The sequence below is a fragment of the Gadus macrocephalus genome, chromosome 9, assembly GCF_031168955.1.
Source record: "Gadus macrocephalus chromosome 9, ASM3116895v1".
Lineage (NCBI taxonomy): Eukaryota > Metazoa > Chordata > Actinopteri > Gadiformes > Gadidae > Gadus > Gadus macrocephalus.
In genome coordinates, this window is record NC_082390.1 from 13459527 (window position 1) to 13487024 (window position 27498).

Consider the following 27498-nt stretch of genomic DNA (forward strand, 5'->3'; position numbering starts at 1 on the left):
GCGAGACGACGAAGGGGCACGGCTTCAGATAGATGTAAATTAGTCAAATTCGATTATTTGGATGAAAGTTAAATTATACCTTGTTACTTAAATGGACGTTTTTTGATTAATAACAACAGCATAAACAATACCATTGTAGGTTGGCTAAATACTTAACAGCCTACCTGGATCTCCAAGTAGGCCTAGACAAAACATATTTAATAACAATTATGATAACAATAATGTAGGTTGCAATTAACACGTTTTATTTGCGCTGGTAATTTGGAAAGGCGTGTATCTTTATAAGGTTGTAGTTGCGGTCTGTCACCACAGGGGAGGGCCGCCGCCTACCTGTGTTTCTTGGATGAACTATCACGAACAAAAAAGTTGCAGATGAAATCAAGTGACATCGAGGGTAATTATATATATTTTTATGAAATGTCGCAAAATGTCATTGTTCCTAAGTTTTTAATACATGTAATAATACGATTTTATACCAGTGGTGATTATATATACTATTATTTGTTTATTAATGTAAGTCAATGTGTTCAATGTAGGCCTACTTACTGTAGACCTATATGAGAGGTGGGGGAGTTGTCACACACATGGAAGTCGCCACACACGTGGAAGTCACCAGCAAGTCTAAAGTCCCAACTTTCCAAATTCAAACAAGACACAAGTCAAATCGTACGAAATTCTCATGATGCATCCCAGTCTCCACATTTTTATTTGTTAAATGACAGTGGTCATGAAAAGTATTTATATTCAACATTAAACAAGCTATTTCAGGCTGCTTACACTTTATAAATCGAACTGATATTTGACATTTTGTTGCAATCTGTAACATGCCACCTGAATGAACAGCTATGTAGAGCGGGGCGCTGGAGTTATTATTATAGCACTGTCTCGCTGCCTTTTTGGGTCGCCAATGGCAGAGTAATGTTCGTAACTGCTCTGTGAATTCATTTTCGTAAATAAAATGGAAGAGCGTTAATTTGTTTGCCATACGCTGGTCTGTTCAGCTCAGATGCTGTGTGAGGGTCAGATGCTGTGTGCGGGTCAGGGTTGGTGTGGCTTGATCCAGACACTTGGGGATGCATTAAACATTATATATGGCAGTGGCACCATGTGCCCCTTGAGGTAGTTGCACAATACAGATAAGATGGTCCTTTCGAAGGCTGAACAATCGGTCTGCCTTCGGTCATATTTTTTATTGAAAGTTCAGTGGCATGCTGCAACTGCGCGGTAACTGTGGTTGACGTGGGTGATGGATGAAAACGTTACCGGTTTAACGGTAAACATTGCATGGTCACATGGTGATAATAATGGTCTGGAATTTGACCGTGGTTTATCGTATATCGTTTATCTATGTAATTGTGTTCCTGCCCTGTGTACTTTATAAGTAAATGCAGTACACAGTACAAGTTATATGAAGCACTCCCAACGACAGCAGATCGTGTGTGTATTGCCCTACTGTTCCTATGTCCTACTTTTTCAAGTTCATAATGAGGGTTTGAGAAATGTATAAACTCACATTGGATTATTGCTGTCATGTATTCTACTTTTATAATTAAATAAATACATTTCATATGCATATAAAATTCATGGTTTGTTGTGTTCTTAATCATTAGTTTACACATGTAGATGTTATGGCAATTCATGATACAAAAAAAATGTTTTATCCTGGGGAGACACTAAATGTTCTCCTTTTTCTCTTAATATCCAATATCTTTCAAAAACAAACAAAAAACAACACTTTCAACACCCCGTCAGCAAGCACCACAAGGAGAAACTAATCAGGAAGGAACTAGAATGTGTTAGGGTAAAGTAATAGAGTTACAAGCTCTTTTTAGCATGGTTGCTGAGACCATGGATAACAGCTCTGGGCTACCCCAATTAACATCTACAGCTGTTGGCGTAGTTGACTCATCTTATGGCCAGTTAACAATACTTAACTCACCATAAGTCTTGTGGCAAGTAATGTTAAATTGCAATTACCCTGAGGCAATTTAATTTAAATGAAATTACATTGCGTGACTAATTGTAAGGGGATACAATTTTAATGCATTCGATCAGGGTAACATCAGATAGATTTTCTTTGACTGGTGGTGAAGACAACTCCCATGATCCCATCTTTGGTTATTGTTTGGATTGAGCGACCCCTAGGAACATTCCATATCATACCTTACAGGCCAAAGGGCAGGGGCTCAAGCCCTTGTTGAAGGTATGTCTGCCCGGGCCTGACTCAAAAGTCGGTCTCAACGCTTCGCTCAACTAGAGACTGAGGACATCTCCCAGGTTTCATTGCTAAAACTGGGTAAAAAAATAACGGGGGGCCCTTAGTATTGAGATGGTGACATGCAGAATTTGTGTGTGCTTGTAAACACTTCTGTACCAACAAGGCGATCTTGTCTTGGATTAAAAATATCAAGATTCACCAATCTTGTGGACTGAGCCCACATTCGCTGAAACTGAATCATATAATGAAACATTGCTGGACGTCCATTTTCAATGTTTTAAAAAGCCCTTTCCGTTTCCAGCCTGGTGAGTGCATTTGTTGGAGAACACCGTTGGCCTGCCCAAGGAATCCTGTGTCTACAGCAACTACCAGTTGGAGAGTCATCCATTTCTGCTTTGGTGGTTCCGATGGCAGCCTACAAGCAAGTGATCTGCAATCAAGTCTTGCAATCGGTGAGTGTGCAGTCGTAGACATTGAAAAAAGGTGTATCAGCTGGATGTTTACTAGACACTGGCCTTAATGTCAGTACAATTACTACAAGGTTCTTTAATACTCTCCTGTTAAGAGAAGATAAAGACCTTTTGCCAACAGATTGGTGGTTAAAAATTACAGCCGCTAATGGCTATATTTAGTTGGCTATATTTAGCCAATGGCTATATTTAGTTTAGACCCAAAACGGCTTTAGTTAAACCATTCTGTGCGTTTAAATACTTCATGTTTTTTGGGCCTGCAATGCCCCTGCATCATTTATGAGGGACCTCATTTTCCCGATCATGCCTGTTTATCATGATGACATTTTGATCTACAACTTGGTAAAATGGAGCCAGACTTGAGGTATCCAGGGGAGACAGGTCTTAGAATGAAGGTGCAGAAATTAGACTTTCTATAGGAGACTGATGATTTTTGGGTCATCAGGTGTCTGCCAAAGCTGTTGCAACAGATCCCAGGTAAGTTGCTGCTGTTGGTGAGTTAAAGGTCCCATGCAGTGCCAGGGAGCTTGGATAATTGTTTGGGTTCGGCAGCTACTGTATGAACTTCATTCAGGTTTTCTCACAGCTAGCCGGGCCTTTGCCTGACCTTTTCAATCAGCGCCGGGAGGGACACCTGCTAAATGAGTCCACTGTCTAGCTACTCGTGGACTGTTAGGGGTCCGGATGCCTTTCAGAATTTTAAAGATATAACTACTGCACCCATTTTAGGAGTAGCAATTTGGACCAAGAGATGGCTCTAAAGAGAGGAGTGCTGCTGCCCTCTCTCCTGAGCAGCTATACCCCTCTATACACACAGACTCATACCGGGGATCACGTCTTCAATTCTCCTTATCAAATCCATTTTGTTGCTCTACTGCTAGATTTTTCACCACGTTGCGGAACGTGGTGAAACAGTTGAGGGACTATCAAACACTGCCTAGACTCTAGTCCAGATTGTGGTCAGGTTTTCAAATACCAATATGTTTGCTGAACATGTTTCACTGCTGAGTTAAGGAAAATCCATTTGTTTTTGTTGATGTTTCTTATTTGTAATAGTGCTCCCCAATGTTGTGGTATCAAGCCACCCTGTAGGTTACCTTTCAGCTATGACTTTAACATGGAGAACCTCTCTTCTTTAACATGGAACACTTCTGTTCTTTAACATGGAGCACTATCTGTGCATGTAAACATTGAACATGCTTGACATTTGGGACATTTGGGCACCATTGGTAACATGAGTGGTACTTCCGAACATTTCTTCTTTCCATGCACTGAGTAGAACTGTTTATTATCTGCTGGTATTCCAGCATCTGCAGTACAGATTGGGCAAAGTCAATTTGATGGTGATATGGGTTGACCAGACCGAAGCGGGATCATCTCTTACCCAGCGAGGGGGGACTCAAATTGGGGAACCAAAACTTCACTGTCTGAACGTGTCGAGGGTCATCACTGCAACCTTACATGATTTTGTGAAAGGCGCTGTTATGGTGAGGGGCAGACAGATCAGATAGATTCAGGAGCTCAACTAGATTTTTCACCTCCTGTAGACTCATAAATCAATGTGTCTGCAGGGTTCTTCCTGTTAACCTTAGGCTTTTTATCAAGAGTTGATCCGATTTGATTTGTTAATGATCTTATTTGAGTGTCTGGGCCCCGGGCAATCCATCGCTGATCCGACTGCAGGAAAAACCTGCTGGAAAGGCCCCCTCGCACCGTGATTGGTGAAAAGATATTCCTGATTCACAAATCAAATTATTTGTGAATCTTATGATGATGGTGATGTGAATCTGAGCATCCCCATTGGCCACCGGGAAGGTTTGGCTTGGACTGTGAGATTTGATGTGTAGCGAAGATTCAAATGGGGGACTGAAACGATGTAACCGTAGGTTTGGTTTGTACTCGTATATTTGATTTGTAGCGGTAAACTCACACATAATTGAGTTCTGTGTGAATTCTTTCAACCACAAACTGTTAGATGAGCATACTAGATGTGTAACTGACAACAGTTTTTGTAACTACAAACCAGAGCCATTTAGAGAGTTGATTCAATGGATGCTGTAAATGCTTAATTGTCATGTTAATCACGGAGACTTTCTGTAATTATTGGGAATATAAACCCCGACAGGGTGAACAGGACACTGACGCGCAGCGAAGGTGTCTTGCTTCGCCCTGAAGGGGCTTATTTTCGATAATGACCGGCGACGTTCTATACATTATCCCACTTATTACACGGCTACTTGCCAAAACGAAAAAATATCTTCACGTGTCTTTTTACAATTTATTCGTTACCAGCATTCGTAGTGTATCAGCAGAGAAATAATTTGTCCGCAAAGACGGTGACGTCGCTTAGCAACGGAAGACACTGGGGTTGACAAGTTAGCGGACTACTACCAATGCAAGTGAACGGAGCGTTCCACGGCATTGAGAAGACCCGTGTAATAAAGGCCTATAATATTTCAGATTAGGCCAATAAAGCGATGATAAAAAAAAAGAAAAAAGAACGCTCGATCAAAGGCCCGGCCCGACCATGGGTCGGGCTCGGGCTCGGGCAGAGAATCTAAACACTAGCTCCTGTTGCCTTCCGGTTCCCATTACCGCCCTCGTTGACTCGGGGGGCCGACGAGAGCTTCATGGATCGGTCCCTTGCCTTTCGGCTGGGACTCCACCCTGAAAGACTATCGTCGCCGATCTCTGCCAGAGCCCTGGATAGACACGTGTTGGGGAGGGTAACTTCCCGAACCAATCCTGTGCACATGCTCCTACCGGGGGGTCACAGGGAGACCATCCGGTTCATGCTTCTGCCTACCCCCAGCCAACCTGTCATCCTGGGTCACTCCTGACTTCGTAGGCACAACCCCAATATCGACTTGTCTACCTGTTCCATCCAGGAGTGGGGAGTGACCTGTCTGCATTCCTGCCTTAAGACGCAATCACCGTCGCCTTCCCCCCTCGCTCCTGCTCCAGCCTCAGACATCTCCGGGGGCCCTGCAGTCTACCACGACCTGAGGGACGTCTTCAATAAGGCTAAGGCCACCTCCCTGCCTCCTCACCGTCCCTATGATTGCGCCATTGATCTCCTTCCGGGCACTTCACCCCCCAAAGGATGTTTGTACTCCCTCTCCGCCCCCGAGCGATAAGCCATGGAGGAGTACATCCGGTCCTCCTTAGCAGCGGGGATCATCCGACCCTCTTGGTCACCCGCTGGGGCAGGTTTCTTCTTTGTGGGCAAGAAGGACAAGTCACTACGGCCCTGCATCGATTACCGAGGTCTGAACGACATCACAGTAAAGAACCGTTACCCCCTTCCACTACTCTCCTCTGCCTTCGAGATGCTCCAGGAGGCAACAGTGTTCTCCAAGCTCGACCTTAGGAATGCTTACCATCTGGTTCGCATCTGAGACCGAGAAGAGTGGAAGACGGCCTTCAACACCCCTACAGGTCATGACGAGTACCTGGTGATGCCCTTCGGTTTGACCAACGCCCCGGCAGTCTTCCAAGCGCTCGTCAATGACCTTCTGCGGGACATGTTAAATAAGTTTGTTTTTGACGACATCCTGATCTTCTCCCGCAACCTAGAGGAACACGCCACCCACGTCCGGTCGGTTCTCCGCCGCCTCCTAGACAACTCCCTGTACGTCAGGGCACTGCTCTCTCCAAGTCTGCAGATCGCAACGCTGCTGCTGCAAACAAACACCGCACGCCGACCCCTGCCTATCAACTTGGCCAGAAGGTCTGGCTCTCCACCCCTGACCTGCCCCTTAAAGTGGAGAGTCGCAAGCTGGACCCCAAGTTCATAGGACCATTTCCCATAACCCGCATCATAAACCCAGAGGCGGTACGCCTTCAGCTTCCTCGTTTCATGAGGGTCCGCCCAACCTTCCATGTCTCCAGGGTCAAACCCGTCCAGGAAAGCCCTCTGGCTCCTCCCGTTCCGCCCCCTCCTCCCCCTCAGCTCGTCGACGGAGGTCCGGCGTCTCCCCCGCTCCCGCCGCCGTGGTCGTGGGCTCCAGTATCTGGTGGACTGGGAGGGGTACGGTCCGGAGGAGCGCTCCTGGATCCCGGCTCGCTTCATCGTGGACGCCCGTCTCATCTCTGACTTCCACCGGTCCCACCCTGACCAACCTGCCCCGCCCTCTCGTCCGCCCGCTACGGTTCCATCTGCGGGGGGTTCTTCTGACCTCCCGAGGAGAAGGCACTCGGATGTCGCGTCCACCTCGTCTACGGAGGACGCAACCTCCGATGCCTCGGAGGAATTCTAACCCTCGTCCGGGCCCCCTCCACCCTCCCTGTTCGATCTAGGACGTCTGGAGCCGCCCCTTGCCGGGGGGGGGTACTGTCATGGTCCGCCCCTGGTTTTCCCATTCACCTGCCTGCCACCCTGATCTCCCCTAATTAACCCAACCAACCATATATAAATCCTCTCTCTCGACTCAGTCTCTGCCAGATCGTCTCTCGTACTCACAGAGCTTTCCCGCAACTCCTGAACTGTTCTATATAAATCTATATAATTTGAATATTAGTGTATACAATTGGCATTACCTGCCCTGTTAACATATTTAACATATAACTCTTGATTTAAGAGTGTGTTGCTGCTTAAGCTTTGAATTCTTATCTTTTAAATTATGTTTTTGAACGTATGGTAATGAAGAGCAATCACACTAATGTTTATTGATATAATTAGAGTTACGGGAAGGTTATAATTTAGATTTGTGTTTTAATCAGTAAGATTAGTAAATTACCCGACTCATGTTATTTTAACGACTTTCAGATAAAATAGTAGGACGCAGGGGACTTAAGGGATAATGATTACAAACTGACAGTTCAATGGCCCATTGAATTAGCAACAGCATGGCGATACAGTTTTGTTTTAGGATCTCCATTGCAGTATCATTTTGAAACACTGCACCTATTATATACATTGATACACATTAATTATCACAATTCTAAACAACTTTATGCTGGCAAAAGGCAGAAGTTTCTCTTTGACTTGCATGTGCAGAAATCTGTAAAAAGTAAACCGTTGATGCAACTCGCTCTCTAGATGGCTCTACTCAAAACCCCAGCAAACTTGTTGCCATAAAGGTGTTGCGCTTGCAGCTGAGCAGACGTTAATTGATTTCCGCAGTTCGGTTTTCTAGGTTCCGCTTGCTAGGAAATTGGCACATCATATGATAAATTACTGATTACTGTTGATAACTTAAGTAATCGACGCAACTCTTTTTTAATGTTTTTTGAGTACTAGTTTTTCACTCTGAGATATTGGTAGCCCGGACAGATTTTTTAGGAACAAAGAATAAACCTATTCATGAAAGCAAAACACCAAGCGCATTGATTTCAACGATGCACGATTATTTGACACAATTCATTAAATGATATGTTCATATTTCAATTTCAAAGGAATGCAGTCAAACCTGTAGATTCAAGTTCAAGACTCACTATTCATTATTCACTTAGTCATCGTCAAAGCCCAGCACCAAACATGCCTCCCTGAGTGCCGCCAAGGCAATGACCCCTCTTGTGAGAGGTCATTCCATAAACCACGTCACCTAGAAACAGCAAAAATATAACAAATTACGGCAGCTCAGCTGCCACACGTAACATGTGAGCTTTTGGAGTTTGGAGTGAAAGCCGCTACAATTTATCTTACCATTTATCTTTCAATTTGGAAATGAGCGAAGTCCACCATTTGGTTTACGTATTGGTGGTTTGTAGTAACTTGCAAGATTTCTGCTCGCAATAGGGTTAGTAACTTATAAAAACACAAGTTATCCATTAAGGCATCTGGAAACCTATGAGCCATGTAAAAAATAGTGATAAGACAAAAATGATTGTTTTGTTTGTTTGGAGTGAGTGTGTGTGTATGTGGGTTGGAGAGAGATCGACTTTGATAGAGGTAAAGCAAAAAACGTGACCCATACCTTTCCTTACAAGATACTCTATAGCGAAGGGGCTGGTCAGCTGCTTTTAATTGGTAAATCACATGAGGGAAAGGGGGAGTATCTTTCAGTTAGCAGCCACAGTCTCATTCAACTTTTTCTACTCAAACCCTTTTCCTCCCTCCTTCCTTCCTCCCTTAGCTTTAACACACACACACACTCTGTTTATCTGTCACACGCTCTGCTTTCACTCAGTTGGTGTCTCTGTAGCGACTTTTTGGCAATTTTGTTTTTGATGACAGCCCTGCTTTTGTGTTCAACTAAACCTTCCACCCAATAGATTGAGACTGTCATGGCTCCTGAGAGGGAAGGCAACCGTCCCGAAAACTACAATTTTGCGGTGAGTGTGAAAATATTAGTTATCTCTATTTTTTCCCATTTAGTTAGACAAAAATACTGAAGTAACACAGATGCATGCTAATGCTCGCAAACAAAAACATATTACTAATCCTTGCATGAATGTATCAAACACCGCTTTATAAACTGTTCCACCACACAAGAAAGGTGTAGTGTGTAAAATGTTGTGGAATCTAGCAACAAAGCAGAAACTGAATATAATATTCATAAGTATCGTTAATTAGTGTTTAATCCTATTAGAATAAGAATAATAATTGCTGTTCATTACGTTAGAATGAGCCCTTTATATACATAGGACCTAGGACCTATGGTTTTACAGACTAAATAACGAAATACAGCTTAGAAATCTATAAAGGAACCTCATCACTTGAAACTAGGCCACTCGATGCTACTGGAACCTTTCAGGACAGTACAGGCCACTGTAGCTTCTAGATCATCATTGGAAAAGGAGAGGTGAAGGGGGGTTAGTCAGTTGGTTGCCATCTGCAACATCACATTAAGATGCCACTAAATCCTACACACTGCACCTTTAAGCTCTTGATAAAGTAACACACACACAGAGACACACAGAGACACACACACACACACACACACACACACACACACACACACACACACACACACACACACACACACACACACACACACACACACACACACACACACACACAGACGCACACACATATGCATTACGGCTGCAACTAATCAATATCCATATGATGTATGTAGTTATATAAATATGATATGCTGTACATCTATTAATACTATACTGGCTACCAGAGCTTGATGGCTGCTTCTGTGACCCCCCCCCCCCCCAGACAGAGGATGTGAACTCTGAATTTTCGACGGAGGAAGAAAGGGACAAGTTAGCCTACTGTGTCACGGATGTGCCTCCCTGGTATCTGTGTATCATCCTCGGTATTCAGGTAAAACCCACGAATGTCCTCGGAGTGCTTCCCCGTCCGAGCAGGATAACGTTAACCTCATGATTCCCATATGGCAAACAGTAGAAGTGACACATTGAATGAGGGTCTTCAAGATGGGCCTGGTGTCTGGACACATGTCAAGGGGGGCAAGCCAGAGCAAACTTGGACCGTCACATGCGGAACATTGATCTTTAACCTTATTTGAGTTGGGTCCATGTGTATGCAAGTCCCATGGGTGCAATTAGCATAGCACTAATGCAGATGTGTGACTGTCAGGTTTTTCTCACGTAACATAGCATAGCCTACATGCAGGAATGGAGCCCTTATCCAAATATCTTGCATAATATATTGTCAAAAAATTATTTTTAAGCAAACAATACTACAGTAGATATACTGTATATATATATATAAAAAAATTGGTATTAACTTCCCCATTTTCCACTTGTTTGAAAAGTGTGGGGTTACTGTGATGTTTGTTTTACAAATAAAGTGGAATTGACTTAATCGCCTCTATAGCTCAGCACACATCTTTACCATCATATTTTTTCTCACTGTCTGTCTGTCTCTCTGCCTCTGCCTCTCTCCCGCTTCAGCACTGCTTAACTGCTTTTGGGGGGATCATCGCGATCCCCCTGATCCTGTCCCAGGGGCTGTGCCTGCAACATGACAGCCTGACCCAGAGTCACCTCATCAGCACCATCTTCTTGGTCTCAGGGGTCTGCACGCTGCTCCAGGTCACCTTCGGGGTCAGGTGAGGGTCAAATACACTCTATATCTGTGTATAGGCTATGTGGGGATGCTTTTGGATGAAAAGTATTACTTTCAGGTAACTTCTTGATCGAAAAGTATTTGATTTAATAGAGCATGGTCATAAAAGGCCGAGCGTTTCACGTACGTAGCCAGCCTCAGCGAGGTCCACCGACGGGGAGAAAAAGAGGTGCCTGGAGAGGAGCCCCTCTTCAGGCAGCGCGCGGCAGGCGGCGCAGGAGGCGGGGGCAACCATGGCAGCCGCGGCGTGTTCAGCGCCGAGGCACCTGAAACACGCCAGGTGCCCGTCAGCGGGCGCCAGGGAAGCGGGACAAGCGGCGCACTGAGGCCCTGATAGGGGCCCCCTAGCTCTTATAGGAGCGCCCTCCAGTGGCCCTGAAAAGGGCCGTCGGTCCGTGGCCTCGCCCACGCGGCCGCTGCCACCAGTCTGAAAGTTGGAAGTAATTTCTTCTTTTTCCGTAGATCAGTACAAGTGCTGATAGAAAAGGGAGGATGGGCGGCGGTATGCGCCGCCTTATATACACGGTACTGTGGGAAATGTGGGCGGTGCCCACGTTGATTGGTGCATAGTTGACATTTTTCAGTGCGCACGGGACAAGCCCATAAGGCGAAGCCTAGACGGCGTAGCCTACATCAAATAGAACTTTTAGATTTAGCAGAAAATACTTTTGAATGTACTGTTAGCAATTACATTCGAGGTCTGTATTTAAAGCTACAAAAATAAAACTAATCAAATCCGATGAACTCCAACGTTCCCCTTCTGGTGAGGAGGCAATGTCCTCATCGTCTGCCAGCTACGAATCCGAACACGAAACAGGTAGGGCAGTTTTTAACCTATCCACCCTGGGACCTGGTTTCAAAAAGGTGTGTTTACGGCCACTGAAAATGCCGGATCCGTCTGGATCTTTGGCCCAAACGCACAAGACGTTGTAGCGTCCAGCCATCCAACAAACAGGTTTCCTGCACTGCTTTAACTTGGCTCAATATTTGTGTCACAGAAGGCTTACAGAGAAGGAATTTAAATCGTATTATGTGGAGAATCGAGCTCTTGCTAAACCAACATTCTGTTGGCTTAGCATCACCAATGGTTTCAACAACCTACTGGTCAGCAGGCAGGGAAAACAATAGATGTGTTCAAAGTCACACTCCTTTAGAGAAACCTGAACTACAACCATCATCTTGATAATTAATCTTAAAACCTAATTAATTTAGACTTACCACAGAGAAGACCAGGGTGTGTATGTCAGAATGTAGACAATAGACATGTTCATAGACACATCTTAGGTAAACCAGAACAGAAACAAACACTTATTTTATTTTCTTTCAAAACATAAAGGATGTGGTGCAAAAGATTGCTTAATGTAAATTTATGTCATTATCTTTTGCCGTATAAGGTATTAATGGTGATTGAGACTATGGTCCACTGATGAAAGTACTTGCATTGTCAGTGGTATTAATGTTACAAACTGGGTGTTGGTGTTGGGATCTATGGAAACAACCGCTTATCGCTAAAGATGTCGCCAAAGAGAATCTATTGGAAATCCTTGAAGCTGCCATTTTAAAGGGCCTATTTTACCACCAGGGGTAAGTGTGATTAGCCATTTCAAAATGGGATTGCCCTGTGACTTGGTGACATCCCAACTGGAAGTTTCCTCCTAGATATATGATGCATAAATAAGCCTGAGTTGCTACAGTCCACCGAGTAGGCTGGTAGACGAAATATCCAGTATAAACATAGGTGGACACTCCCGCCTGTGACACATCAAGTAATGTTTTATAACAGTTTTCCAATGTGTGGAGAAGGAAATTATGTGGTACACCAGGGTTCATTTTAAACCTTCAGCACATGATTAGAGTCATGATCTGTTTCTTCCCTCATGGGATTCAAGTTAACTTTAAATTGGCTGTCTGCAATACATCTAGTAGGAGGGCGAGTACAGGCGACAGGGATATGAAGCTGTAATGTTAAGGCTTTAAAAGCCCCATGTCCTCTTCTAGATACCGAAGAACGCTTTATCATGTTCTCTGAATTATACATACTTTCAAATTCTAGCCTGGTACTGGCCAAGTGGGTCAATAGATATATAGCATGAAAACGATTGTATGACTAATAATCTAATTATTTAGACGACTTAAGAGGAAAAATTAGATGAGAGGGAGGGGCCAGGCCTGCCAGCTTAGAGTGACCAGGGTTGGCGCAAGACTACAGGGGGCACGAGGCAGGATTTTCTTTGGGGAACCTCCTTAATTTTTCTGGAGCCGTAATAAAAAATATGAAATAAAAACCAAGAGGGAGATAGGAGAGTTAAAGAGAGGGACTAGCCAAGGGAGAGAGAAGCTTCTCAAAGAGTCTGTTGTTTCAAATGCCTTGTGGTTGAGATTTGTAATGTTTCTGGTGCCAGATGATTTTCGCAACTTAGAGTCATATAGAGTATAAACTATAATGGAGTGGGAGCCCAACCACTGTGGGTTTGAAGGCCATTACTAATATATCCTGATTGAAGATCAAATTTTTGTTGATTCTAGTATTATGAGATTTTTGATTTTACCAACCAGATATAATTACGATCAATGAATGCATATCGATTTTCATAGAATGGAATTGCTGTCATGTTTCGGGCAAAGTACTATGCATGAAAGTATACGTCAATATTCACTAGACAACTACAAAGCATTCTTTCAATTGGCCTTTGAGTGCGAAACCACCATCAGAGGGCAGCATAACTCCTTTAGAATCAAACTTAAATCCACCTGCGGCTGTCGCATTACTGTAAATAAATTGCAATTCTCTTTGCGGGGCACTGTTCAATTGCGTAGAGCATATTGCACTGGCCAGCGTTGGCAGTGACTAATGGTGCGTTCCAGAGCCCATACAAACCAGTGGGACGTGGGACTTATCCTACCTCCAACTAAGAAAAGTGCACCGGAATGCCTGTCGAAGTGGAACATCCCAACGTCGAAGTGGAACCTCCTAGGCTACTAGCGAACTGGGGGTTGATCGGCCTACCCCCACTTCACCAAATAGGAGCTAGTAAAGTTGAGGTAGGATAAGTCCCACATCCCATTGCTTTGGATGGGCTCTGGAACGCACCATAACGCTATATGCCTTAGTTTTATTCATCACATTCAGTCTCAGTCATACATTTTCTGGTAGGAGGGACATTTTTGCTACATTATTAAAATGCAAAATAATTATAAGTATGAGTGAGAGTGAATTGTTAATAACAAGTATATATAAAATAAAGCTTTAGAGAGAGAGTTAGTGAGAGAGTCTGCTAGGAGAGTCTATTGAAGGATTCTTAATGTTCTGGTTTGTAGGAACTCAAATATTAAGATTTTGTCATTTGAAAATGATTTGAAAATATTTGAATTATAAATATGGTGACTTTGCAATGTTTCAATGCATTAGTATCGTCATTCTTTGAGGTATACATCATCAGTCAAGGTCTCAATTCATTCAAATCCTTGGGTAACCCAGATGGTTGTTAAAGTGTGGAGGTATTCCTCTTCGGTTCTCATCAGATTAGTTCTTCCTTTCCTCCCTCCTTGCTTCCCTAACTCGCTCCTGGCTCCCTCTTGCTCCTCCCTTCCTCCATTCTTCCTACCTCCTCCTACCTCCCCCTTGGTGACCACTCTCCTGTGGCCGTCCATTCAGGTTGCCTATCCTTCAAGGCGGTACCTTCACACTGCTGGCTCCGTCCATGGCCATGCTGTCTATGCCCGAGTGGACGTGTCCGGCCTGGACGCAGAACGCCACCCTGGTCAACACCTCCTCTCCAGTGTTCATCGAAGTGTGGCAGAGCCGGATGAGGGCAGTAAGTGAGATGTAGGACCAGGCTCAACCTCAAGAAGCAGAAATACTACTGCAGATAAAACAATTGTTCAAAGCAGATTTATTGATACGTAAAACATTTAAGTGATTAAATGTTATGAATAATATGGGAATCGTGCTGTGCCTGTAGAGTCACTATCTATCGCTGAATGAAGTAACACAATGGTGATTTACCCTATGGCCCACTAATGAAATCACTTGCATTTGCAGTATTGAACGGGGAGTCATTGGCAATAACGTTGAGCCAATGTGAACAATTAACGCTTATCGCCAAAGGGAACAGAACTGAAATCTTTGAGATTGCCTTGCTTGAAGACAAAGATTTGGAAGAGTTCAAAAAGTAATCTTGTGATCCGATGTGAATTGTCTGCCTCAGTTGCAGGGCTCCATCATGGTGGGTTCCCTCTTCCAAGTCGTGGTGGGCTTCTCAGGCCTTATCGGTCTCTTCATGCGCTTCATCGGCCCGCTGACCATCGCGCCCACCATCTCTCTCATCGGCCTGTCGCTGTTTGAGTCGGCTGGTGCCAACGCCGGCAACCACTGGGGTATCTCTACCATGTGGGTAAACCTGCAGGTTTTCATGTTTTTGGAAACAATTCCTACAGTACAGCTGAGAGACTTCCTCTCATATACAGCTCTTCTCTGCATAATAAAGTACATTGATAAAACATTCATGTCACTTTTCTACTGCAGCTATTTACTCCATTATAGATGTCTGAAGTAAAAATGTTCTCAAGAATATAATGCTCCTATCCACTAGTCAATCCATCCAGGGATTTTTACTATTTAAACCCTTTATGCTGCTCCACTTTTTTTGTGCTCCACGACAACTGTCTCGACGTAGGCTGCTTATCGTGAAATAAATCAGCTGCTCAGCGATTTACAATGCTGATTCTCAGCGCTTTGTTCGGTTTGAGCATAGCTGCAAATAAAGATATACTTTGAATGGAGGTTTAAAGTATACATAGTGCAGGTTTAATATTCCACAAATCAGTTAATGTTTGATTTATCTTCACAGAAAAAACTAAGAAACAAACAACAAGGGTTTTCTCTTGTCTAAAATAACATTGTTTTTTCAACAATAGCATTGTTTTCCTAATTGCTGCGTGTCTTAACCCATCTCTCTCTCTCTCTCTCTCTCTCTCTCTCTCTCTCTCTCTCTCTCTCTCTCTCTCTCTCTCTCTCTCTCTCTCTCTCTCTCTCTCTCTCTCTCTCTCTCTCTCTCTCTCTCTCTCTCTCTCTCTCTCTCTCTCTCTCTCTCTCTTTTCTCTCTCTCTCTTTTCTCTCTCTCTCTTTTCTCTCTCTCTCTTTTCTCTCTCTCTTTTCTCTCTCTCTCTCTCTCTCTCTCTCTCGTCCACACAGGACCACAGCGTTGATCATCTTGTTCTCCCAGTACCTCCGCAGGGTGCCGGTGCCTTTCCCAGCTTACAGCCAGCACAAGAAACTCCACACCACCAGCATCTACGTCTTCCAGATCCTCCCTGTAAGTCGTGCTTATGCTAATTCATAGTATACTACGCAATGTTTTATACACATTTCTACAGTATGCATACGTTTTAACAGAGGAACTTAGACAAGATCACATGCGGCCAGGACTCCCTTGAAGACGAGATAATATATCTAAATGGTTTAATACAGGTCAAATAAAATGTTTGCACTAAATATCTGCACAAAAAAATATACAATTTGTAGGATATAATCAATTAGAATTTCCTTCCATTCATCCATCCAATGGCTACACTATTTCTCCATGCTACAACAGATAAAAATAACATAAGTATATGTATTCATATGTTTAGTATATTAATATAGATACAAAATCAACGTGTTCCTCCGCACCCCACAGGTTCTGTTGGGCATCACGGTGTCGTGGCTCATCTGCTATATCCTGACAGTCAGCGACGTGCTGCCCTCGGACCCCAACACCTACGGCCACCTGGCCCGCACCGACACTAAAGGAGATGTCATCGGCCAGGCCTCCTGGATCATGTTCCCCTACCCGGGTAGGAACCCTCCTCTAGCATTACTAGAAAACCAACCCACCAATCAGTGGCTTTCATTCCCACCTCGGACCAAATGGAAGCAGTCGATTGACATCGAAATAGTTCATCCAGTGTACATTGAAAAGTTGTCTTTATGAGCAAAACAACTTCTTTACAAAGTCTTATTCATTTACATTATTAAGTTATCCGCTGAAGGCTACTAGTTCTCATGTCAAGTATTTTAGTAGGAGTATAAGTAACCCTTTTGTGCTACATAAATACTTTGGCATTCCATAAATACATTTTCTACCACTGTTGGAGCGTAGTCCGGGCTTTGTGACCTGAGCCTCTTCTCTGTGTGGACCCACCTCAGGCCAGTGGGGGAGGCCCACCGTGAGCCTGGCGGGGGTGTTTGGCATCCTGGCCGGGGTCATCTCCTCCATGATAGAGTCGGTGGGGGACTATCACGCCTGTGCCAGACTCTCCGGGGCCCCCCCCCCGCCCAGACATGCCATCAACAGGGGCATCGGCATGGAGGGCCTGGGCTGCTTGCTGGCGGGGGCCTGGGGCACCGGCAACGGCACCACCTCATACAGTGAGAATGTGGGGGCCCTTGGTATAACTAAGGTGAACGGACCTCCTTATGGCCCTCTCAAAAGGAGGATAGGCCTTGAAATTTAATTCAAATTCAGTTTGTGTATGATTTTGTCAATGTTCTCAAATTAATCTGTTGACTTTTTTTATAACAGGGGGTTAAATAGTTTTAGGCAGAAACCTTTGGGGTTCAACCCCCAATGTCTGACTCAAACAGTACTGGGTTAGGCCTCTTGCTTTACTCTGATGCCTCACCCTTACCTGATTACAGAGGCTGGGAGGTGACACAGGAGTCACTTTTTTACAAAGTGCGCATGCGTTTTCTAACTCGCTTGCAGGCTTTAATTAAAATAAATTCCAATTGCAATTCAAATATGTCCCGGTTATTTTAAGCTAGGAGCTTGTTGAAATGTTGCTACTTGAAGGTGATGATATTTTAAGCGAGCCTTTTCCGATGTGTTAGGTGGGCAGTCGCATGGTGATCGTGGCGAGTGGCGTCCTGATGGTGGCCATGGGCGTGTTTGGTAAGATCGGGGCTATCTTCACCACCATCCCGACGCCCGTGGTGGGAGGAATGTTCATGGTCATGTTTGGAGTGATCTCCGCAGCTGGGGTTTCTAATCTCCAGGTAACAGTCTGCAACGCAGTACAAAGATGAACTATACCATGAGTACATTGAAATGATGTTCTTCAAAGTGATCCTGAAATGTGACTCTTCTGTTCCTATTCAGTACACAGACATGAATTCTTCTAGAAACATCTTCATCTTTGGCTTCTCCATGTTCTCCGGCCTCGTCATTCCCAACTGGATCATGAAGAACCCCACTGCCATAGCGACGGGTGTGTTAGCTTCATCGATGTCTGCTACACTGAACTTCCTTTTTGTTTTTGCACACTTCTTACTGGTGAAACCCTATGATGAGGGTGTGAGTAGTAGTAGTAGTAGTAGTAGTAGTAGTAGTAGTAGTAGTAGTGTGTTAAGGATGTCTCTCATGTGTTTTCATGTGGAGGCGTGGTGGAGCTGGACCAGGTGTTCCAGGTGTTGCTGACCACCAGTATGTTTGTCGGAGGCTTCTTTGGGTTCTTTCTGGACAACACCATCCCGGGTAACTTCCTTTACGCCCTGATTCGCCTTAATGGCTAGTTTATTCACAAATGAGGTTAAGGCTTTTTTATTACTTTTACAATCACAGACCTGTTTAAACCTAGCACTACCCAAGCAAGTACAACACACAGCCATTCAGTCTTAGAGACAGGAGGGTTTTATGAGGCGTACAAAACAATTGTATAATAGCACCAGACATACAGCTGAGAAGGAATGCGTTTCGTTCGGCAGATTTTTAAACCCAACTCAGCATTGCTGTTTACTGTATTCCAAATCCAAACGGGATAAGTCTCAGATCTACTACAGGCTACTCCAAACAACAGCCCCATGCGTCTCCCTCAGGCTCCAAGGTGGAGCGAGGCATCGTGGCGTGGAACCAGACCCACCAGGAGGCCGGCGGCGCCCTGGAGAGCGACGAGGTGTACGACCTCCCGTTCGGCATCAGCTCCTTCTTCCAGAAGTCCTCCTGGACGCGCTACATCCCCTTCTGCCCTCCCCGGAGGCCCGGCCTGCTGGACGGCTACGACGCCAACGCTAACTCCATGGACATCAAGCACCTCCCTCAGGACCAGACCTCCTCTCACGTCATCATAGCGGCGGCCTCCATGTAGGCGTCACTGTCGCACGCTACCTCCTGCCCAGTGTGTGGCCGGACTTGACAAAGGATCAATTGCAGGGTTTTTTACGGTGGGTGTAACAGAAGGACGACGGAGACACTGGAGGATAATGTGAATACAATTGATTGTAAGTTTTAAATGGACATTTCTTATTCTTCCTTGATTGCTTATATATTGATAGTGTATTGTTGAGGTGTGTTATGTGTCATGTTGCATTATATTCTGCTGCAATCACAGGGAGATAAATACAAATCTTTGACAAGCCTTTCTTACCAACTTTTTCTAGAAGATACTTTCATTTATTCATTACTGCTCATTAATATTGTATTAAGCACACTCTTTTGTATTCATTAAGTTTGTGTTTTTTTCACTTTTATGGAGAAGGTAAAGAGGCTGGAACAGTTTCCTTTTTTTTTAATTAAAAAATCGTAATTTACTTAAATTTGCACAAACTGGCGTTGTGGTTTCTCTCCATCCAGACTAAGGTGATGATCTAAGATAATATATAAGCCTATAAAGATTTTTATTTTTTTTTCAAGACCTTCAACTCCATAATGGTTGGCCCACTATTGCCCATCACTGCTCCTCTTTCAGATCCTCCTTTATGGCTTTGAACAGGCTGACAAAGGACTCGGCCCACACGTCTCTCTGGTGGTCCGTGGGGGATTCGATCACGTGTTGGGCCGTGTACACCATGGTCAAAAGCGTACGCTCGAAATCCCCCTGCCCCAGGGACCCGACGCGGCCCAGCAGCCTGGAGGCCAGCCTGCGTACGTCTGTCAGCTCCCTGGGGAGCGCGTCACCACAGAGGACCTCTAGTTCCTGCGTCTTCCGCAGAGAGGCCAGCTCTGCGTCTCTCAGCCACAGCCCTCTGCCGTGGTCGTCAAAGTATAGACCGGACAGCAGGATCTTAAATAAGGGATTAGGAAACAAAAATATGAGAGGTCGACCGTTTTTTGCTCTTTAGAGGTGCTGTGGGAACGATGGGGGTTATAATTTGAGTGTAATTGGTTCAAAATCCTCTAGCCATCCGTCAGCAATAAGTGTGAGAAATGTGCAGTGAGAGTGTCTAGTGGTTTACTGTACATTAGGACCGGTTCAATTATAGATTATACATCGCCACTGGCTCATCTCTTACTGAAAAACCTTACTCTCTTCTGCTCTTTGCTGCTCTCTCTCTCTCTTTACATCTCTTAAATGTTACCTACAGTAACTTTATGTCTCGTATTCACTTATTAAAAATAAGATTGAGTATAATAAGAAAACCTCTCACCTCGTACAGTAGATCCACGTCGTCTAAGGACTTGTGGAAAATAGGGTTTTGCATTGTTGACAATCCCCTCTTCATTCTTATCGGAAACAGGGCTAATAGGAAATGTATATGATAAGATAAAGACAGATACAAGGGAAAATAATACTTTTGCAAAATATTTTACGTAATTATTATTGTAATTTAATGACTAGATCTCTGCTATTGTTTAAGCAAGCATTATTTGTTCAGAAAAAAAACCTTCATCAGCCACATTCTGTGTTGGGCACACACTGTAAAGACTATCCACAGACACTAAGCTGTTGGGGTTGGAGACTTCAGTAAGAGTTGCAGAGGTCCAGACCCATTCCTGCTCTGACCAGCGGTTCCCCAAACCCAGGCCAGACACCTGTTTCAGGTCAAACATTGGAGTATGTGACCTGCCCACAGTGAGTCAAGACAGGGTTTTACTTCTGATGTTAAAAGTTATGGGGTGGGGGGGGGGGCTTGGTCGGGGGGCTCAGTGGCCTCTTGCTGAACTAGGTCAGGGCGTGAGGGCCTTGCTCTTTACATTCTGTATCACAGGATCAGTCCGCCTGCACAGCACGTTGGGCATTAGACAATACGTTAGGCACAGGTTATAGTGTTAAGGTTATCACAGAGGAAGACACGCCAACAAGAGTTATCCTGATCGCTACGGTTATTGTAAAGAGATAGAGTAGATGCCACTTTATTGGCTTTGGAATATAGACTGGAAGAAGGTCATGCATTGTATTGTTAAACAACAAAGACAAGGAGATTAAATGTTATAGCAAGAATCTGATATTGGTCCCTTTCGAGAAATGCTATGGAGTCCTGTCCTCTTTCGTCAATATGCACATGAAGCACCCGTATGCCTGCGTACCAGGTTATTTGGACACATGCGGGAGGTTCATGTAGGAATGAGGAGCGCACATGAAAGAAAGATGGAATGGATGGAATGGATGGGGGGGAGATTTGCCGCTAGTTCACAGGCTATTGTTTCCACTTCATGTCCAACCACTTCAGTATATGATCGCCTTCATCTCCCCACATGGCAGAATCGGTTGCCAGCTGGTTTTACTAATGTATGTCAACTGTGGAGTATTTATGGCTGTATTATGTGCTTTGAAGGTTTGATGTCACAAAGCAGCACTGCCTAGCATGAAAGGCAGCCATATGGCAAAACGATGGACAACAGAACACAGACAGACAGGCAAGTCCTCTACCACCCTTGCCAGTTTTAAGTCTAATTTAAAGACATACCTTTTCACTCTTGCTTTTAACAGCCCTTAACACCCTTAACCCTGTTCTTACTCTTTTTTATTGCTCTCTTTCTACTTATTTTCTACTTATTTTATGCATTTCTTCTTTAGTCAAGACCTGTGTATCCCTGGGCCCCTTTCAACAACTGTCCTGCCCAACCCTTATTTCTGCAAATGTTAAGCGCTTTGGGTCAACTCCTCAACTCTTTAAATGTGCTATGTAAATAAAAGTGACTTGACTTGAGACAGGCAAGATAGACACACACACACACACACACACACACACACACACACACACATACACACAGACCATCTTTATGCTAATAATAGTCCTGCAACACACCACACTACACTACATTATACTACACTGCACTACCATAGTGCACAACCCCAGAATAAAGTACAATACACACCACTTCACTACATTATACTACACTGCACTACCATAGTGCACAACCCCAGAATAAAGTACAATACACACCACTTCACTACATTATACTACACTGCACTACCATAGTGCACAACCCCAGAATAAAGTACAATACACACCACTTCACTACATTGAACTGCCCGGCACGGCACTAGTCCAATAATTAGTGTTCCATTACACAAGCTTTTCTTGAGGTTAGGGGTAGGAACATTTTCAGTGGGCAACATTACAACTAACATTTAAACTAATATAAATTGACCTTAGAAGAGCCAAAGAAGAGTTCACGTTTTAATGCAACCTTTTATGGGGAAATATAAATTCCCTGCAAATCAAACATGACAATTTAGGTAGCTGGAAAGAACGATACTTTGTCATATTCCTTTTCTGGCAATTCATAATCTACTCTGTAGATTTCATTGCAAGGGTACATTGCTGTTCAATTTGACCTATAAATTATCCTAACTTTGTGATTTTTATATCCCACAAAGACAGCAATACAATATCTGGTATTTTGTGTAAAAACTTTGATAAAACAATGTTATACAATAAAATATCATCAATATTCTCAGGTTATCTTCAGACTTACCTTTGTTGCGTTGCTGCTGAGTGGCTGCCATGTCAAAAAAGCAGTGAAACAGACCAAGAAACAACAGTGTCCATGACTGCATGGTGGAACAGTATTTATGCAGTAGCTCACAGGTACTAGAGGCTCCACAGAGGCGTGACCACCTCACCAAAAAGATGTTGCCCTCAATGACATCATTGGCAGATGGCACCCGAAACAATCATGTCACGCTGTTGTTTACCACCTGATTCCATGATCTGATCCGAGTCTGTCCTATCAATATCTGTACCAATGTACCACTGTACTGTCTCTGACAAAATCAAACACTTCACTCTTTTTCAAAGTCTCCTTCAACCTACCTCCTTACCTCTCTTCCCCCCCCCTCCCCGTGACATACAGACATACAGCCCCCGCAGTTTCCATCTGGCTCCATTCAGTTCCCAGAGAATGGCTCCCATACAGCACTGCTGTATTTCATCACAGCTTCATCATTATCCTAAACATGATTACCATCGTAAACATTGACATTAGCCCTTATCATCATCATCATCATCATCATCATCATCATCATCATCATCAGCTTTCATTTTTTTTATTACTCACTTTTGTTGACATGGCAGGCCATATCATGTACACAAACGTGAAAACAGCTGTCCAATCAGAGCGTGTTCTTCTGTGGTTAATTTAGACAGAACTGGTAGGAGACAAAGGGGTCTACAGCCTGTGTATTGGGTGCGTTACTTTAATGAAACTTTATGTATGCCAATCACAGCCAAACACTTTCCCCTGCGTAAAACTCTTGGGAGGTGGAAAATAATGAAATATTAGCAAAATCAGGCAGGATATTGGACATGGAAAAGTGACGCAGTTGGCATGGTCCAAATTTCATGAATAAAGTTCCATCAGCACAGTGCAAGTTGTTCCTCACGAAGTAGGCCTACTGATGTTGTTCGAGAAAAATACAAGGCATGGCAAAGGAACAGTTAGTGTACTGGGTACTCAGACGGCCCGTTGAGTTTTTTGTTGTTTAACGAACACATTCATATTCAAAACAAGGGCATAAAAACAGGGAGAATATCTACACTGGACGCTGGAGTTAAAGGCGTCAACACCTGTAGAACACAGTTACCTACAGTGATCTGAAATTCTCTACTTACGGAGAGAGGGCACCAATATGTTATCTATGTATAAATGTATACATATATATATATATATACAGGAATGTATTACAAGCAGCAAATGATAGGGTGAGTTCCATATGTCCTTCCACACTTTGTGACTACGCTATTCTGCAAACGCTTCATGTATGACCCAGACAGATGCTCTGCTCTGTCTCCTCCTCTTGGGCGAGGCGTTCCCTCGTTCTTTTAAATCTCTACACATGTTCGACTTGTACACCTGCCATCCATCTCCGGTCATCCTCCTGCCCTACTTAAACCCCGGTTCCCCACCCCCACTCATTGCAAGATTGTAGTTTCAACCAACCAAGTGGTAGATAACTACTCTCAGCATATTGAATTTTGTATTTCTAAATACATTTTGCGTTCCATGTTTCCTCCTGTTCAAAATCTCTGTGTTCTCCTTGCCCCGGGATCACCAACCCCTTACCTGCCAAATGATCCCAGCATGACGAAGACCAGTTGAAGCTTTACAACATTTTGGCCGGGAACCAGCAGCCAGTTCTTATGGACCGTAGGTACCGTCACAGTGAAAAACATTTTTCATGGATAGTTTATCCTGATCCTTACGAAGGAATTATTGGAGCAAAAAAATGAACTAAAAAAAACTCAGCACCTGTGACAGTGGAATTTGTAGCTGTAGAAAGCGTCACATGTCTATCAGTAAATCTGGAGTCCCGGAGAGAAATTATTTTGGTTTTGAGAACTTATTTATTTATTTCCAGGTTCATCGCAACCACATTTCAATTAGATACATGATACCATCATATACTGAGATATATGATGGTAATATAAATGTGGTGCAAAAATTAAGCCCGAAAACTGCATTTGAGGTTCTTAGCTGCATATTCGAGCAGTTACAGAAGTTCTTGGCTTGAAAATTATCAAAGATTATATTTTTGGTGACATTCTACAGGTGTGTACTCTGGACTGCAAGAGGTCACTGGTGTTTTATGTGTTTTGCATCATATTCACTGCAGCAACTGAAGCAAAAATGTGAGCGTATGACTTTCTTAATATGTAATGTAGGTAGAATAGGATAGCTGCAACTGGAATGAATCCTTTGAGAAGGTGTGACTGTGAAGGTGTTTGTGTGAGAGAGACACATTCAAATTCTAATTTATTGATACACATGGGATTTTCTGCAACTACAATTGTCCCTGTCATGGTGCTCAGTTGTTTTTCTCTCATAGTGACTAATAGTCCTCCCCTTCGTGTGTGTGTGTGTGTGTGTGTGTGTGTGTGTGTGTGTGTGTGTGTGTGTGTGTGTGTGTGTGTGTGTGTGTGTGTGTGTGTGTGTGTGTGTGTGTGTGTGTGTGTCGTCAGGACACACCCAAGCAAAACTAAAGGCTAGAGGAGGTCAGCGTTATCCTGTGACTCCCAATTCAATCTGCAACCTTCGATGTGCAACGTCTTCGTCATCAACTGCTTTAAAAGTGACAGGGGTGCGTCTATTCCCTGCTGGAATGGGCATTCCGTCATACGTTATGTTTTTAAACAACTGTATCAATGTATACCAAAACCTGTTGGTGGGCCAGCATCTGAGCTAACCCTTGCACATCTCTCATCAAGGAAAATACTAAATGCAGCAAAATTAGGCATTCAGGCATGTTGTTTTAACACTTCATTCCTTGGCGTACACACATCTCAAATTTTGTTAGCTTTTTTCTTATTGTTCTTTTTGAGTTGAGGAATAGAAAACAATGTGCCCCATGCGGCAATGGACACATGGTTGGAACTCATCTGGTTTCATCAGGCTGTCCGCATGACTGGTGTCTTCTGGTGCCAACAAGACCCATAGGAGCCCACTCTGTTCTCTGCTGGCGCTTCAATGAACGGAATGTCCGAGCTGCCCAAGACACAGTGAGTCATTATTTCTAACTACACTGCCTGTGTGCCCATAAAAACCAATATCATCCCACTGCAGACACAAATGGGCGTTCTCGTGTGGTGGGAGTTCCCATTTACGCAGACTGGAACGCCCACTTCTTATTCTTCGTCGCCTTTCTCACTGAACTGTATACAAATTTCAAAGTGTACTACTACGAAACCATGTAAATAGTGTTGTAAATAAACTTCCAAAGCTTTTCAAATCTTATTTGGCAAATAACTTCACATGGTGTGTCTTTTTACAATTTATTCGTTCCCAGCATTCGTAGTGCTGATCAGCAGTGAAATAGTCTGCTATAAGACGTTGACGTCGCTTAGCAACCGAAGACGCTGGGGTTGACAAGTTACCGGACTGCTACCCTTGCAAGTGAACGGAGCGTTCCACGGCATTGAGAAGATCAGTGTAATAAAGGCCTATAAAATAGGTTAGGCCAATAAAGCAATGATAACAAAAACAAAAAAAACACAAACGCTCGATCAAAGGCCCCCTCTCCCTCGGGTCAATCAAAACCCTCATTGTTTAACATGAATTGGCTAAACAAATGACCACTGTACCATATGTAAACACAATTCAAATTGTGCAGAGAATTATTTCCATTGGTAATTATCAGTGGCGGCTGGCGATTAAACATGTTGGTGGGGCACAGTAACAGACAGGGGGTCTGAGGTTCCCCTCCCCCCCCCCCCCCCCCCCCCCATATTTTAATTTTAATTTAATAGGTTTGATTCCCTGTATTCTGGTGCATCTTGGGGATGGCCACTACCTATTTACCTACTTTTCATTCTGATTCATAGCCTACATCCTGACTTGCAGGGCCTGGACAAGCTTACACTGCATACAGACCTACTTCATGGCCATTCCACCAGCCATTGCTATTTTACCCATTGTTGTTATTCTGATATTGAGACAAATCATGATCACTGTCCTATAGCGTCCATTTTTTGTGAGTTTCAATGTCTACTTCAAATGCAGTTAGAAATATGGGACAGTTGCTTCATTTTTTTTATATGCTACAGGCCGAAAGACTAAATTAATATGTAACTTACTTGCTCCTTTTAAGTATAACATTGCTTGGGGAGTCCAATTCCTCCCCTGAAAAGGGTGGAAAGTGCTTACAACTCTCTGCTAGGTAGCGATCTATGACACTGGGGTTTATTATTGGTCGTCATGAAAAAAACAAAAGGGGTAACACTGTCGATATTTATCAAATAAAACATAGGGGATAACACTGTTGTTTTTCACACACTGTCGTTTTAATCAAATGAAACATGAGGGGTAACACTGTCTTTTTAATCAAATGAAACATAAGGGGTAACACTGTCGTTTTTTATCGGTCGTCATGAAAAAAACATAAGGGGTAACACTGTTGTCCTTGTCAAATAAAATATAAGGGGTAACACTGTTGTTTTTATTAAATGAAACGTAAAGGGTAACACTGTCGTTTTTATCTATCGTCATGAAAAATCCGTAAGGGGTAACACTGTCGAAATGTATCGAAATAAAACATAGGGGGTAACACTGTCGTTTTTATCAAATGAAACATGAGGGGTGACACTGTCGTTTTTCTTTGGTCGTCATGAAAAAACCATAAGGGGTAACACTGTTGTTTTTTATTGGTCGTCATGAAAAAAGCATAAGGGGTAACACTTGTTTTTTATCGGTCGTCATGAAAAAAAAATAAGGGGTAACACTGTCGTTTTTTATCGGTCGTCATGAAAAAAAACATAAGGGGTAACACTGTTGTTTTTTATAGGTCGTCATGAAAAAAAAAACATAAGGGTTAACACTGTCGTTTTTTATCGGTCGTCATGAAAAAAAACATAAGGGGCATCACTGTCGTTTTTTATCGGTCGTCATGAAAAAAAACATAAGGGTTAACACTGTCGTTTTTTATCGGTCGTCATGAAAAAAAACATAAGGGGTAACGCTGTTGTTTTTTATTGGTCGTCAGGAAAAAAAACACAAGGGATAACACTGTTGTTTTTTATCGGTCGTCATGAAAAAAAACATAAGGGGTAACACTGTTGTTTTTTATTGGTCGTCATGAAAAAGAACATAAGGGGTAACACTGTCGTTTTTTATCAGTCGTCATGAAAG

At 43.5% G+C, this 27498-nt stretch overlaps 2 protein-coding genes across 2 annotated transcripts; one reads left to right on the forward strand and one right to left on the reverse strand.

The window, feature by feature from the left end:
- The first annotated feature begins 315 nt into the window (after nt 1-315).
- slc23a4 (solute carrier family 23 member 4) lies at nt 316-19247 on the forward strand. Its single transcript, XM_060060893.1, has 14 exons — nt 316-394; nt 2520-2670; nt 8905-8964; nt 9800-9907; nt 10501-10658; nt 14331-14490; nt 14884-15065; nt 15870-15990; nt 16354-16510; nt 16863-17116; nt 17547-17711; nt 17815-17923; nt 18094-18189; nt 18531-19247. The coding sequence occupies exons 2-14, from the start codon at nt 2626-2628 to the stop codon at nt 18797-18799; spliced, it is 1884 nt and encodes a 627-aa protein (XP_059916876.1). The 5' UTR covers nt 316-394; nt 2520-2625; the 3' UTR covers nt 18800-19247.
- On the reverse strand, nt 18328-22706 carry LOC132464490 (protein FAM180A-like). The gene is made up of 3 exons (XM_060060894.1): nt 22354-22706; nt 20079-20170; nt 18328-19714 (listed from the first exon to the last, which is right to left on the reverse strand). The coding sequence occupies exons 1-3, from the start codon at nt 22433-22435 to the stop codon at nt 19382-19384; spliced, it is 507 nt and encodes a 168-aa protein (XP_059916877.1). The 5' UTR covers nt 22436-22706; the 3' UTR covers nt 18328-19381.
- Between the last annotated feature and the right edge of the window lie 4792 nt (nt 22707-27498).